The sequence below is a fragment of the Apodemus sylvaticus genome, chromosome 2 (genome assembly GCF_947179515.1).
Source record: "Apodemus sylvaticus chromosome 2, mApoSyl1.1, whole genome shotgun sequence".
Classification (NCBI taxonomy): domain Eukaryota; kingdom Metazoa; phylum Chordata; class Mammalia; order Rodentia; family Muridae; genus Apodemus; species Apodemus sylvaticus.
Genome location: NC_067473.1, coordinates 91,617,722 through 91,630,581, shown reverse-complemented (window position 1 = coordinate 91,630,581; position 12,860 = coordinate 91,617,722). Strand labels below are relative to the sequence as shown.

General features: G+C 42.0%; 1 protein-coding gene across 3 annotated transcripts in view; it reads right to left on the bottom strand.

Moving 5' to 3' along the window:
* The window catches only part of Smarcad1 (SWI/SNF-related, matrix-associated actin-dependent regulator of chromatin, subfamily a, containing DEAD/H box 1), a 67,078-nt gene extending 54,823 nt beyond the window's left edge, over window positions 1-12,255 (bottom strand). The window contains exons 1-3 of one of the 3 annotated variants that reach the window (XM_052173843.1): window positions 12,163-12,255; window positions 11,464-11,703; window positions 2,467-2,644 (exon numbers count right to left, since the gene is read on the bottom strand). In XM_052173843.1, the coding sequence (XP_052029803.1) occupies window positions 2,467-2,644; window positions 11,464-11,653 (368 nt within the window). In that variant the 5' untranslated portion in view covers window positions 11,654-11,703; window positions 12,163-12,255. Of the gene's footprint in view, window positions 1-2,466; window positions 2,645-9,454; window positions 11,093-11,463; window positions 11,704-11,931; window positions 12,008-12,162 lie in introns of those variants that run through there. The other 2 variants (XM_052173844.1, XM_052173845.1) reach the window with 2 other exon arrangements.
* Window positions 12,256-12,860: the final 605 nt, after the last annotated feature.

Here is a 12,860-nt window from a genome sequence, read left to right as displayed (position 1 = left end):
CAGCCAGGACCACACAGAGAAACCCTGTGTGGGGGTGTGGGGAGGTGGGGATGTGTGTGTGGGGGGGGGAGGGGGGGAATTAGAACCTTAATTTAAACTTCCTGATACATTCCTTACTTACAGATCTGGACTTTTGAGTGGCAATACCATACTGTGCTTACTATTAATTAAACTGTTTACTAAAGGATAAAGGAAGTATGAAATCACCAGTGATTCTTCTTACAGGGAAGTTGAATGTATTATTTCTTGCAACATTTCCACAAATGTAAAGCTTTTCCAAAATAAAAGTAGGAATGGGATGTGGGGAGCAGGAAAACCAATGTATCCACTTTCTTCAGGACTAATTTCTACTTCAGAATAACCATGACTCTGTTTAGTTTAAGTCACGTCTGTATCAAGCTGTCATCGGGAAACCTGACACATCTTGTTCCTTCTTGAAACACTTTCTTTGCTTAGATTCTAGAGAACCATATAACCTTTTTTTTTTCATTTATTTTTATGTGTAATTGAGTATTTTGACTACATATACTAACATGCACTCCATGTGTGCCCAGTGCCCAGACAACAGAAGAGGACACCTCAGAACCCCTGGAACAAAAGTTGGAACTGCCATGGAGGTGCTGGGAAGAGAACCTCAGGTCCTCTCTGCAAGTGCAGACAGTCCTCTTAATGGCTGAGCCAGCTCTCCAACCCTGAGATCACATAAGTGGTTGACTGTCACCTCAATTCCACACATGTCATCTCACCTTCCTAACAACCAGAGCCCCTTGGCCTAAGCCTTTAGAACTAGAAGCCTGTCTTCTTCAGTGAGACTTGTAGCCTTTAGTGATCTCATACAGCTATGTGGCTTTAAAACTCAGAAGGCTGAGACAGTGGGTCATAAATTCAAGCAACCTAAACTACACAGATATAACAAGAGCTTCAAATGTAACAAAACACTTGCCAAACATGTGAAAAGTCCTGAGTTTGATCCCCAACAATAAAGATAAAGAAAAGCAAAAAGTAGGTAAGTAGGTAGACAGAGTAATAGTCTGTGGAATCTTGAATTTGGATGCACCAACTAGATTTCTCCTCAGATCTTGAATATCACAAGTTAACTACTTTACATCTCTATTTAGGTGTCCAAGTTTTCTTAACACTACATGCATAAGACTGAATTACTGACTTTCATTCTAAAGTTATTTCTCCATCACAACAAAGTCTTTTTCTTGGTAAAAGGTAATTTTATCCTGCTACTTGCTCAGTCTACAGTGACAGGGTGACTCTTTTCTCTATCAACCCATATCAAATCAATGAGCAAATAATGTTCTACTTTCAAAGAATCTCTAGAACTTAACCACTTTTCACTTGTACAAGTACTGGCTGCATTTGAACCTCCAACATTTTTTTACTGAAGGGTAACGATAGCATCTATGGCTCTACTGTTATTCCTCCCTGAACTATCAAGACCTTTTAAACATCTAAGATCATTTTATCTCTGCTCAATATTCTCCATGGTCTTCCCATTTCATCCAGAATGAAAAGCAGCCAGAATTGGTGGCATACAGCTATAATTCTAGAATTCAGGAGGCTGAAGTAGAAGGATCTCTGCAAATTAGAAACCAGCTTCTACTATACACACCAATCTAGAAACACAAAAGAAAGAAAAAAGAAAGGACTGTGGCCCTAAGATGATGAAGAGCCACCTCTACCCTATACTTTACCATTGATCTTCCCCTCATGACCTGCATCTGTCTTTCCTTACAAACACACTGGGCAATTACCACCCCAGAGCCATTAAACATGCTGTTCCCTCAGGTCTTTACTCAGCATCATCTCCTCAACGAAGCCTTTCTTTGAAATCAATATTAGGGTCCAGAACCCTTATTTCCCTTATTTTTTCTTTGACATACGATATGTTTTATAGTTTATCTTTCCAGCTAAAGTAGAGATTTCTTGAGGGCAAGAATATGGGGCTGAAGTTGCTCTTTTTCTAAGGAAAACATGGTACCCAGCCCTTAGAATACATCCAGTAAATGCTAAATGATAAAATTCCTGGATTTACTGGGCAGTTGTGGCACACACCTTTAATCACAGCATTCAGGAGGCAAGGAAAAGCAGAGTGCTTTGAGTTCAAGGACAGATTGGTCTACAGATCGGGTTCTAGAACAACTAGACCTACAAGGTGAAAGCCAGTCTCAGAGAAAAAAAAAAATCAAAAAGTTCCTGGACTCAATAACTAAACATAAAACAATTACAGATGATTAACAGAATTAGTTAAAATCAATTCCTTATCTTTATAGAAGGTTAATATCAATTTTTTCTTACTAAACCTTTATAAACAATAATTTTACAGGAACCAGAAGATAAGAAAAATAGTAGATGAAGATGAATACAAGCAAAATAATCACAATCACACAAATATTTCAAATTAGTTTTTTCTGAAAACTAACATGTTCAAGAATAACTGACTGTGAAATGGCTTACACAATAATCACTGTGTCTTTGCTGAACTTTTTCTCTTGAACTGTACTGGAACAATTTGGTGAAACATCTTCACTATCAGATGATAAATCAATATATTCTTGTATTGCTCTTTGATTTTGGAAACATGATAAACTTGGTTTTCTTTCATTGTCTGGAGGTTCTGGAACACTAGAATCTTCTGAAAAACAAAAAGAAAGATATTCTGAATAAGACAAAAGTAAATTTTTATTAACTTCATTCATGTGCTATTATTTAAAAAAAAATCACTAATTCCTTGCATTGTTTCTGTCTTAAAAACCAAAATTTCTTTCCATTGATACAGAACAGGTGAGAAAAAACCATGGGAACATGAAAAGGAAATGAACCCCTCACCCCAAAGTCTGGCTGAAGCTTCTCCCCAGCTGAGATCAAGAATTACAATTGACTCAACGTTTGCTTAAGGCTTCCACCTTCCCAGTTATAAGCCTTAAGTTTGCTAGAAATCTCACCAGAGATTTACAGTAAAAGTAGTTAACTACCTTGTGCAAATTTAGCGGCTTAGTTCTATCTTATCTGACTGTAATTTCACTGACAAAGCCATCTAATTACCTCATTTATCAAAAGAGCAATAGCAAGAAAAAAGTGGAATGTGCCTCTAAACCCAGAGTGAGAAAATTCCCAAAGCTTCCAAAATCCTCCAATCCACGATCATGTTCTAGGGTCTGAATTAGTTTCTACTCAAGCAACCTCTTAGCCCTCATGCTTAACAGTGTCTTTTAATAAACATCAATCTGCTCCACCCAGGCTTATCCGCCAGGAAATTTTCTCTGCAGGAACACAAAAATAGTTAAGGTACCAAAAGCATTAAAGGAACTCCTCAGGCTAAGGGTGACAACTAGGCTAAGGGTGACAACTGGGCTGGGCGCCCCCACCGCTGCTTCCACTGCTTTTCTGAAAACATCTCCCTATACTAAAGTCACAGCGAACCTGGATCAGCATGCTTTACCTACCCAAGTGCTTGGCTTACGAGGCAGAAACCAATATACGTGGCTCTCCTACAACTTTACATCTCAAACAAAACCCAAAAAAGATAAAAATAACTGCTACTCCCCCTATGCACAGAGATTCAGAGAGAGGTAACCACCAGATGACACCACTAGGCCCCAGTGGAGAGCTTTAATCAAATAGTCAAGCAGACCGTCCTGGCTAAACTAAATGGTTCACACAAAACAAACAACAGTCATGAATCTGGAAAATAGCAGGCATAGATGGGGAGAGGCTGATAAGACTGAGAAATAGAAGGGAAGATGAGAGACGACAGAACATATTACATGTATATGATATGATATAGAACATGTGTGTGTGTGTGTGTGTGTGTGTGTGTGTGTCTATCAACTGTCAAATAATCAAGCTAAATAACAATAAAAGTACCTGGATCATTGACTTTCTAAGTCATTATCAAGCCCTCAGCTACAATAACCCTGTAGGACACATAGCTTATCACTTTTTTGTAGATAAAACTAAAGTCAAGAAAGTCATCTCCTCCCAGAGCTAGGGAGGCAGAGGCAGGTAGATTGCTGAGTTTGAGGCCAGCCTGGTCAACAGAGTGAGTTCCAGGACAGCCAGGACTACACAGAGAAACCCTGCCTTGAAAAACCCAAAAAACAAAAAAACAAAAGAAAGGCGTCTCCTGCTACATGCTAGGAAAAAAGTAGCTCTGACTTCCCCATTCTGGAAGTCTAAATTAGCATTTTCTAAAACTTCAGAACCAGGGGTAACAGTCATTATAATCATTCCATTATTCTCCATGCAGTTCTAGGGACTGCACACAGTCCCCAGGCCCCAGCAATCACAGGAATGTGAGTGTAAGTCAAGCTCACCAACTACTTCATTTATTTGTTAAAAAAAAAAGTCATCCTTCAGTTGTCCAGGCAGAGACAGTAATATCTGTACAGCCTTCTTTGATTTCTGTTGAGTAGTAGTTCTTAACAGCTCCTTTCTATAATTTATATCAGCATACATGTGAGTTGAGAGGAAAACTCTGGTGAGTTGTTTTTCTCTTCTGGTCATGTTGGTCCTGTTGTCTGAACCCAGGTCATCATTAGTCTTTGTAGTAAAATTAAGAGAAGTAGACCATGCTTCAAAAGGTCAAATTATACTAACTGTGTCCTATAAAAGTGAGAGGTAACTGAAAACAAATATGCCAATGTTATTCTCAGAGACAGCTACTGCACTATAGCAAGACTTAGTGAAATATAAATTCTCATTGTTTCTTTAAAGTGAATTGTCTATGTACAACATTCTAAGAAGACAATGAATTCTAGAACAGCTCAGACCACTGCACTGACTCACAGCCAAATGCCTTCTGTGCTCAAGGCACCACATCAGTAGATAACAAAAGGCTCCAGAAAGAAGGTAAGTTATTGTTCATCTTGCCCTAAAGAAACAAAGAGGACACAAGAATTATCTATACAAATTACAATGAAATGTAGTGAAAGAGACTAAACAAAATAATAACTTTCCTCATATAAAAACAATTCAGGGTAGGGCGGTGGTGGCATATGCCTGTAATCCCAGCACTCTGGGAGGCAGAGGCAGAGGCAGGCAGATTTCTGAGTTTGAGGCCATCCTGCTCTACAGAGTGAGTTCCAGGACAGCCAGGGCTACACAGAGAGACCCTGTCTGGAAAAAACCAAAACCAAAACCAAAATAAAACAAAACAAACAAACAAACAAACAAACAAAAATAACAATTCAGTTGGCTTCTTTTCTTTTTCTTTTTTTTTATTTATTTTTTATTTATTTTTTATTTTTTATTTTTTTATTTTTTATTTTTGGTTTTTCAAGACAGGGTTTCTCTGTGTAGTCCTGGCTGTCCTGGAGCTCACTCTGTAGACCAGGCTGGCCTTGAACTCAGAAATCCGCCTGCCTCTGCCTCCCAAGTGCTGGGATTAAAGGCGCGCGCCAGCACCAACCAGCTTCAGTTGGCTTCTTAAAAGTAGACTACTTTTATCATTACTAACATAGGAGCCTATAACATAAGCTTATTAAGGTTTCTCACAAGCTGTATGTCCAAGGGAACACAGCTCTTTACACTCCCTTATACCCATTCTCATATCTGAGTAATGAACTTTAAGAGAGTTCTGAGAGTTGAGGTTTAACAGGGTATAGTGAGGGTAGAAACAAGAGGATAAGGAGTTGAGTTCCAGGTCATCCGTTGCTCTGCAGTTTCTACAGAAACAAGGTACTGTGTATCAGAGAGTCCGGGCCTATATTAGGTTTGTCATTTTCTTTTGTTGAAGAGTGGGAAGGTTGAGACGTGTTCTTCTTATGTGTCTGTATAGCACAAACTCTGAGAACTGGAGATTCTCCTGCTTCAGCCTCTCAGGTGTCTATCACCAAGCCTGACTTGGATTTTGTCTTTTTAAGTGGCCCAAAACAAAAACATAAAAGCAAATGAATCACAACTGGAATATTAAATATTCAGATAATTTAAATTACCCTGGTTATTAAAAGGTAAAACCTTTCTCAACATACAATGGAAAAGAACCTTTACATCCTGGAGGTATATTTATGGAAGCTAGCCAATCCTCAATAGCATAATCATATACATTGTTCTATCATGACAATTTATTTACAAGACAATTCTCTCAAATATCAATTAACCCACATAGTGGTCTATCTAAAAGAATGGGACTGGTGAGACGGGCAGTATTTAATGCCCCCTCCTAGTGAGCTCATAGAGAACACATATAAAAGTATCAACAAGTCCACAAAATTGTCCGCTAAACACACAAACACAGAAGCATGGGTGCAACCTTTCCTTACCATACAAATTTAAATAAATAAACAAATTAATACATATTTGGGGAAGAGGGGAGACAAACAAGTTAGGCATGCACCAGTATGGTAACACATGCCTGTAATCCCAGAAGTTGGGAGGTAGATATAGGAGGATATAAGTCCTGTCTTGTTTAAGTGTGTTTGAGGCTAGCCTGAGTAACATAAAAGCATACATCAAAAAGACAAGACAAACAAAAGATCTAGACAGAGAGGTTAGAAGTTAAAAGCAGTTGCTGCTACAGAGGACCAAGGTTTAATTCTGAGCACCCACATAGGGCAGCTCACAACCAACTTCAGCTCCAGACCACCCAATGCTCTCTTCTAGCACCTACATGCAAATGGTACAGGGGCATACACACAAATGTGCACACACTCATACCCCCCCCCCCACACACACACACAAGCTCATGGGCGAGGGTGCACAGGAATGCATGCACTCACCTACACACAATTTTCTAAAACTTTTTGTAAAAGGAACAAAATTCAACATGAAGCAGTAATAGCCCCAGCACTCACAATTAGAGGCTCAGACAGGAAGACAATAATTTTGAAGCCAGGCTGGTCTATACAGTAAAGCCCTGTGTCAAAATACCAAAACAGACCGGGCGTGGTGGCGCACACCTGTAATCCCAGCACTTGGGAGGCAGAGGCAGGCGGATTTCTGAGTAAGAGGCCAGCCTGGTCTACAGAGTGAGTTCCAGGACAGCCTGGTCTACAGAGTGAGTTCCAGGACAGCCAGGGCTACAGAGAAACCCTGTCTCGAAAATCCAAAAAAAAAAAAAAAAAAAGAACAACTAGAATGAAAAACAATCCACTGTAAAACTGGACCATTTTGAGAGATATAATAGGAAAATCATTTTACTATGTTACAATACTTTCCAGATGATTCACATAAGTGCCCTTCCGCCCTCCCGCCCTCCCTCCCACAACCCCCCCCCAAAGTTCTAGAAAAAAATGAATACACTAAGTACAGGGCTGAAGAGCTATTTCTAAGACCCTATCTCAAGATGGATTGTGAATACAGAATCACTTCAGGTTTAAGGAAAGAGAAAGTAGGGTCAAGGGCTGGTATTCTATCACCAGTATGGAAAAGGAGTAAGCCTGTGGGAGGAACTTGACCACAGAATTTCATAGATAATAATTATGTAACTGGAAAATCTCGATTGATACTAATAACGAAATGTGCCAACACTGCAGGATGTATATGGCAGTCAAAAGCACACCTCAGTAAAGTTTCAGTAAAGCAAAGGACACACAAATAATTAAGATAAAGAATAGTTTTACAACTATTTGTTTGTGTCTGCACCTACTCTAAGACAGTTTAGCGAGTCATCCTCACACAATTGCTAGCTCTTCATACTGAAAATAGTTTCAGAAGCTCTTGCTATAATTGATATATTTTGATAAATACCTGTTGACTATTCTACCCTCCGACAAGTGCATAGCCAGAAACAATAGTCTGTAGTCCCACACTGGAGGCAGGTGGGAGAGCTGAGGACAAGACCTAGCTGGGCTGCCTACAAATACTGTCTCAGAACAAAAGGTTCTAGATAAAACAGGACCCAACAAATTGATTTTATGACAAAAATATTTGTGAGCCATAGTTTGAACACTTATGAATAAATAAAAAATGGGGACCAGAGCTCCTTGCAGGCAGAAAAGCTACATCAACGGACAAAAAGGTACATGCTTTGGACCACTGTCCCTGGAAAGCTCCTTGGTCTCGGGCCTCGGGCCTGCTGGCATACAAATATGCATGGCATGGGATCCTCATGTAACACGGCTGGCTGGCTGAGACCCTGAACTCTTACACCCTCCTGCCTCTAACCTGAACCATACAAATAACCCCAGAGTATGTTTATTTGTTTGATTTTAATGGGGAAACTTGAATGTGTTCCATGGTTTCTCCTGTTTTCCACATTAAGCACTGGTTTCTGAAGCTAGACAAAGTGAAGTTTTTTGTTTTTTTTTTGTTTTTTTTTTGAGACAGGGTTTCTCTGCATAGCCCTGGCTATCCTGGAACTCATTCTGTAGACCAGGCTGGCCTCAAACTCAGAGATCCGCCTGCCTCTGCCTCTCGAGTGCTGGGATTACAGGCATGAGCCACCACCACCCGGCCCGTGAAGGTTTTTCATCCTATCACTCAATGTAATGGTAAGGGGAGCTCTGAGGCCCACCTGGTTCAGGACAGCCAGAGCTACATAGTAAGACCCTATCTCCAAAGAAATAAAAATAAAAATGATATGAAATAAAAATATATGTTTTATGGAGTAGTACGATATAGTTCAACAGTTAAAAGCACTGGCTGCTCTTAGCAGAGGGTCCAGGGTCAATTCTCAGCACCTACAAAGCACCTCCCTACTCCAACTTCAGCTGCAGGGTACCCGAGGCTCCCTTCTGGCCTCCATAGGAAAAGGCACACACGTGGTGCACAGGCATACACACAGCAAAACACCCACACACATAAAATATTCTTTAAGTATTAAAAAAAAATGGTTTAGCCGGGCGGTGGTGGCGCACGCCTGTAATCCCAGCACTCTGGGAGGCAGAGGCAGGCGGATTTCTGAGTTCGAGGCCAGCCTGGACTACAGAGTGAGTTCCAGGACAGCCAGGACTATGAGAAACCCTGTCTCGAAAAAAACCAAATCAAAAAAAAAAAAAAAGAAAATATGGTTTAAGTTTTTTGTGTTATAGATGAAAAAGAAAAAGCACTAAAGACACAGCTCAGAGTGGAATGCCTGTTCAGTAGTTGCTAAGGGTCCTCAACTTTCTTCTTTTTTTTTAGTGTATATGCGCTTGCCTGCATGGACATATGCATGGCGTGTATTTGTTTAAAATGTATATTTAAATGTCCTTCCTACTGCTCAAGGAAAATATACTCATTTCTACTCTAACATATAACATATAGCAAGCTCTTTTTCATTTATCTTCTGTTATTTTAATTCCTCCAAACCCACTTGTGTTCAAAAAAGACAAATTAAGAAAAAGAAAAAGGTATGAGCTTGGAGACTGGTCAGTGGCAGAGCACTTGCCTAGCATTTCTAAAGATCTGGCCTTGTTCTGCATAAAAGACAGACAGACAGACAAACAGACAGACAGACAGGAATTAATTGTACACTTTCAAATCCAGATGCTAAGGATGACTTATGGCTCATCCTTAAGCTCAGTGTTAAGTGCTTACATTGCTGGTATAAGGCCATGGGAATGAAAGAACAGAAGGAAAGGGGGAGGGAGACAGAAGGAAAGGGAGGGAAGGGGAGGGATATAGAAGGGAAGGGAAGGGGAGGGAAGTGGAGAGCATGCACACTAATATGTAAATAAACACATAATTGTTAGAAAAACGGAAGGAATTATAAAAGACCTGCAATCCCAACATTTGGGAAGTTTAGACAGGATGATTGAAAAATTCAAGGTCATTCTTATTTTCAAAGAAGAGGAGGCAGGTGGATCTCTGTGAATTCAAAGCCAGCCTGGTCTCAAACAAAAACAAAAGGGGAAAAAATCATTACGATTGGGGTTACAGAGACAGCTCACTGGTTAAGAGCGCATATTGTTTTTCCTGCAGAAGATCCAAGTTCAGTCTCACACTTCCACATCACTGTTCATCACTGAACAAAGTCAAGACCAGATCTCAAACAGGGCAGACAGCTGGAGGCAAGAGCTCAGGCAGATACAGGAGGCATGCTGCTTACTGGACTGCTCCTCAGGGCTTATGCACACCGCAGCCTGCTTTCTTACAGAACCCAGGGGTGGCGCGACCCACCACACACTGGGCCCTCCTCCCATCAATAACTCAATTAGGAAACCGCCCTTGTACAGGCTTGAGTACAGTCTGATCTTATGGCTGCATTTCCTTAACTGAGGCTCTCCCCTATCACATGTGCACTTGTGTTCAGCTGCTGTAAAACTAGCCAGTACGCTGGGTGAAAAATACCTAGTATCATCACTCTGACCACACTAATTTGAAAGCTTTTCAAATACTGTTTGCCATTAGAAGTATAGTATTGGAAGAGACCAGAAAACTTCTAAACATCACATTCATCAGAAACTGTCTAATATGATTCCTGGCTCATTCTCAGGAATCAGAATGTTTGAATTTTTAACAGGTCCTATTAAATACATCCTTAAAACTTAACCTCCCTGGGTCTCATTTCCAAAAATGTGAAGACTTACCCTGTAAGATTATCTATAGGGAGACATGAGAAGCACTTCCCACTACAGCTAAAAATAAGGGTTGAAGCTACTTTGTGCCCAGGCAGATGGACCTGCAAATAAAAGCCTTTGCCCGCACACCTCCCAACCTGCAGTCCATCCTGAGAACCATGGGAGAACCAAGCTCTCAGGGTGTTCTCTGACCTTGTATGCTGTGCTGCGTTACAGCCTTGTTCAAAAGCCTCATTTTAGCCTTACTCTCCTCAGCTCTGCTCATCCATAATGGTCTGCTACAATCGGCTTAAAAAAATGTTATTCATTAAGAGTGACTCAAGTGAATTCTAGAGATTTCCAAAAGGTTAGGTGGAAGGAGTATTTAACCTTTATGTGGACCTAGACATTCTCTTCAAGCATCTGTCCCATCTAGCTCACAGAAATGATCAGGGCTGGGGAAACATGAAACCACATCTGCAGTCACTGGAGAAGGTAAGGCAGGGAGGGACACTGCTTTCAAAAGGCCAGGAAAAGAGGTCGGGTAAGGTGACAAGTGGTTGTAATCCCAGCAACTGGGAGGCAGGGGCAGAACAATCACAAGTTCAAAGCCATCCAGTCCACGTGGTTTCAACACAGGCCCAAGGCTACAAAGTCAGATCCTGCCTCAAAACAAGAAACAGAACAAGGGGAAAAAATGAAAAGAATATTAGAATGAATGAAAACCTGTAACTAAATTAACCTCAAAATCTACTAGAACTGCCTACATTCCTGAGTAGCCACTCTGACCCAAGAATTCTATAAACTCGGCTTTCAGCTTCCACCATTGTGCTAAATTCCAAGAGCTCCTACAAGTGAAACAATGGAGGTAGGCTTGGTTGGCAGGTAGTTGGTGGTTATGGCAGTCCCTATGCTGGATTTCAATGCACAAAATTGGAGGCACTGTATCAATTTGTGTAGCACTGCGAGAAAGTGGAATCCCTCGTCCCTGTCACCTTTGGATGCTGTATCAGTCTGCAACATTGTAACTCACCTGTTTTTTCAGTTACATCTGAGTCTGGGGTGTTTGCCCTGCTAACTTCCCCTTCAGCATTCTCCTCTTCAGCACTAAGAGAAATTGGTGACGAAGGGCCAGGCTGGGAGGTCTGAGGGGCTGCTTCGGGAGCTTCCTCAACCTTAATCCTTTTCTCAAAGCGAAAACGGTCCAAGTTGAAAAGATTCATATTGATAGGAATCACCTCCCTGAGGGGGCTGACAGCTCTCAATGAACTAGCTGCAGGGAAGCAACAAAAAAGAGGGATGAGGCGGTGAAAACAAGGAACCACACAAAGCCACCACACTTGTCTCCGAGAGAAAGAGGGTCCGCACGAATGCAGGAGTCCGGTTCCGGCTGCGCTTTGTTAGGCCACACGGAGACGGAGAACTGGCGTCCTGGCCAAATGCCCGTCGCGCCCTCGCCCCGGCTGGCGCGATCCCACGAGCCGTCCCTCGCGGTCCTCACCCGGGCCGCAGATGCGCGCGCGCGCCTTCCCGCCACGCAGCCCGCACCGAGCGCCCGCCGCCTCCACAAAGCCCGCGAGGCCTCCAGCCTCCGCCGCGGGAACACAAAGGGCCGAACCAGGAGCGGCGCGCCGCCCGGAAGTAGACGCGGCAAGGCCCCGGCTAGGAGGAAGCTAACAGGCCTGCGCGCCGCCGAAGGGAGCCCACCGCCCGCACGCACGCACGCACTTACAGCCTGACGGCTCCTCGTTGTAACAAAGGTGGAAAAGAACAAAATACTTCTTTGAGGGAGGCGACGGTGGCCTGGCCAGGACCTTCCAAGGCAGCGCTGGGCAAGCCACCGAGCGCGTAGTGATGACGCAACACGCAGCCCAGGCCTTCTTTCACCCGTCGCGTGGTCAGAAAATGTCTGAGCGCGCTGTTGTCATGGTAACTTGTATCTACCTCCGCTAGATTCTAAGGCTGGGATTGTTCTTGGTTCCTTTTCTCCGCGCTTGCTACAGAGCTAATAAAGCAGTCGGACAAGATGATAACAAATGGCGTCGCAATACATAATTAATTCGTAGTCTATATACTATGTTCCATAATGTCAATATGCAATATTATTTTTCACTAAAATTATGTTTGTCATTTTGCATGTGACCGTGGTTTTTGTTTTTTGGGTTTTTGTTGTTGTTGGGGTTTTTTGTGTGTGTGTTTTCAAGACAGGGTTTCTCTCTATAGCCCTGGCTGTCCTGGAACTCACTCTGTACACCAGGCTGGCTTCAAACTCAGAAATCTGCCTGCCTCTGCCTCCCAAGTGCTGGAATTAAAGGTGTGCGCCACCACTGCCTGGCACATGACAGTGTTTTACTTGTATATGTTCAATTATTACAAGGCAGTTTTACAAAAAAAAAAAAAAAAAAAATGCTGAGACCAGGCGGCAAGATG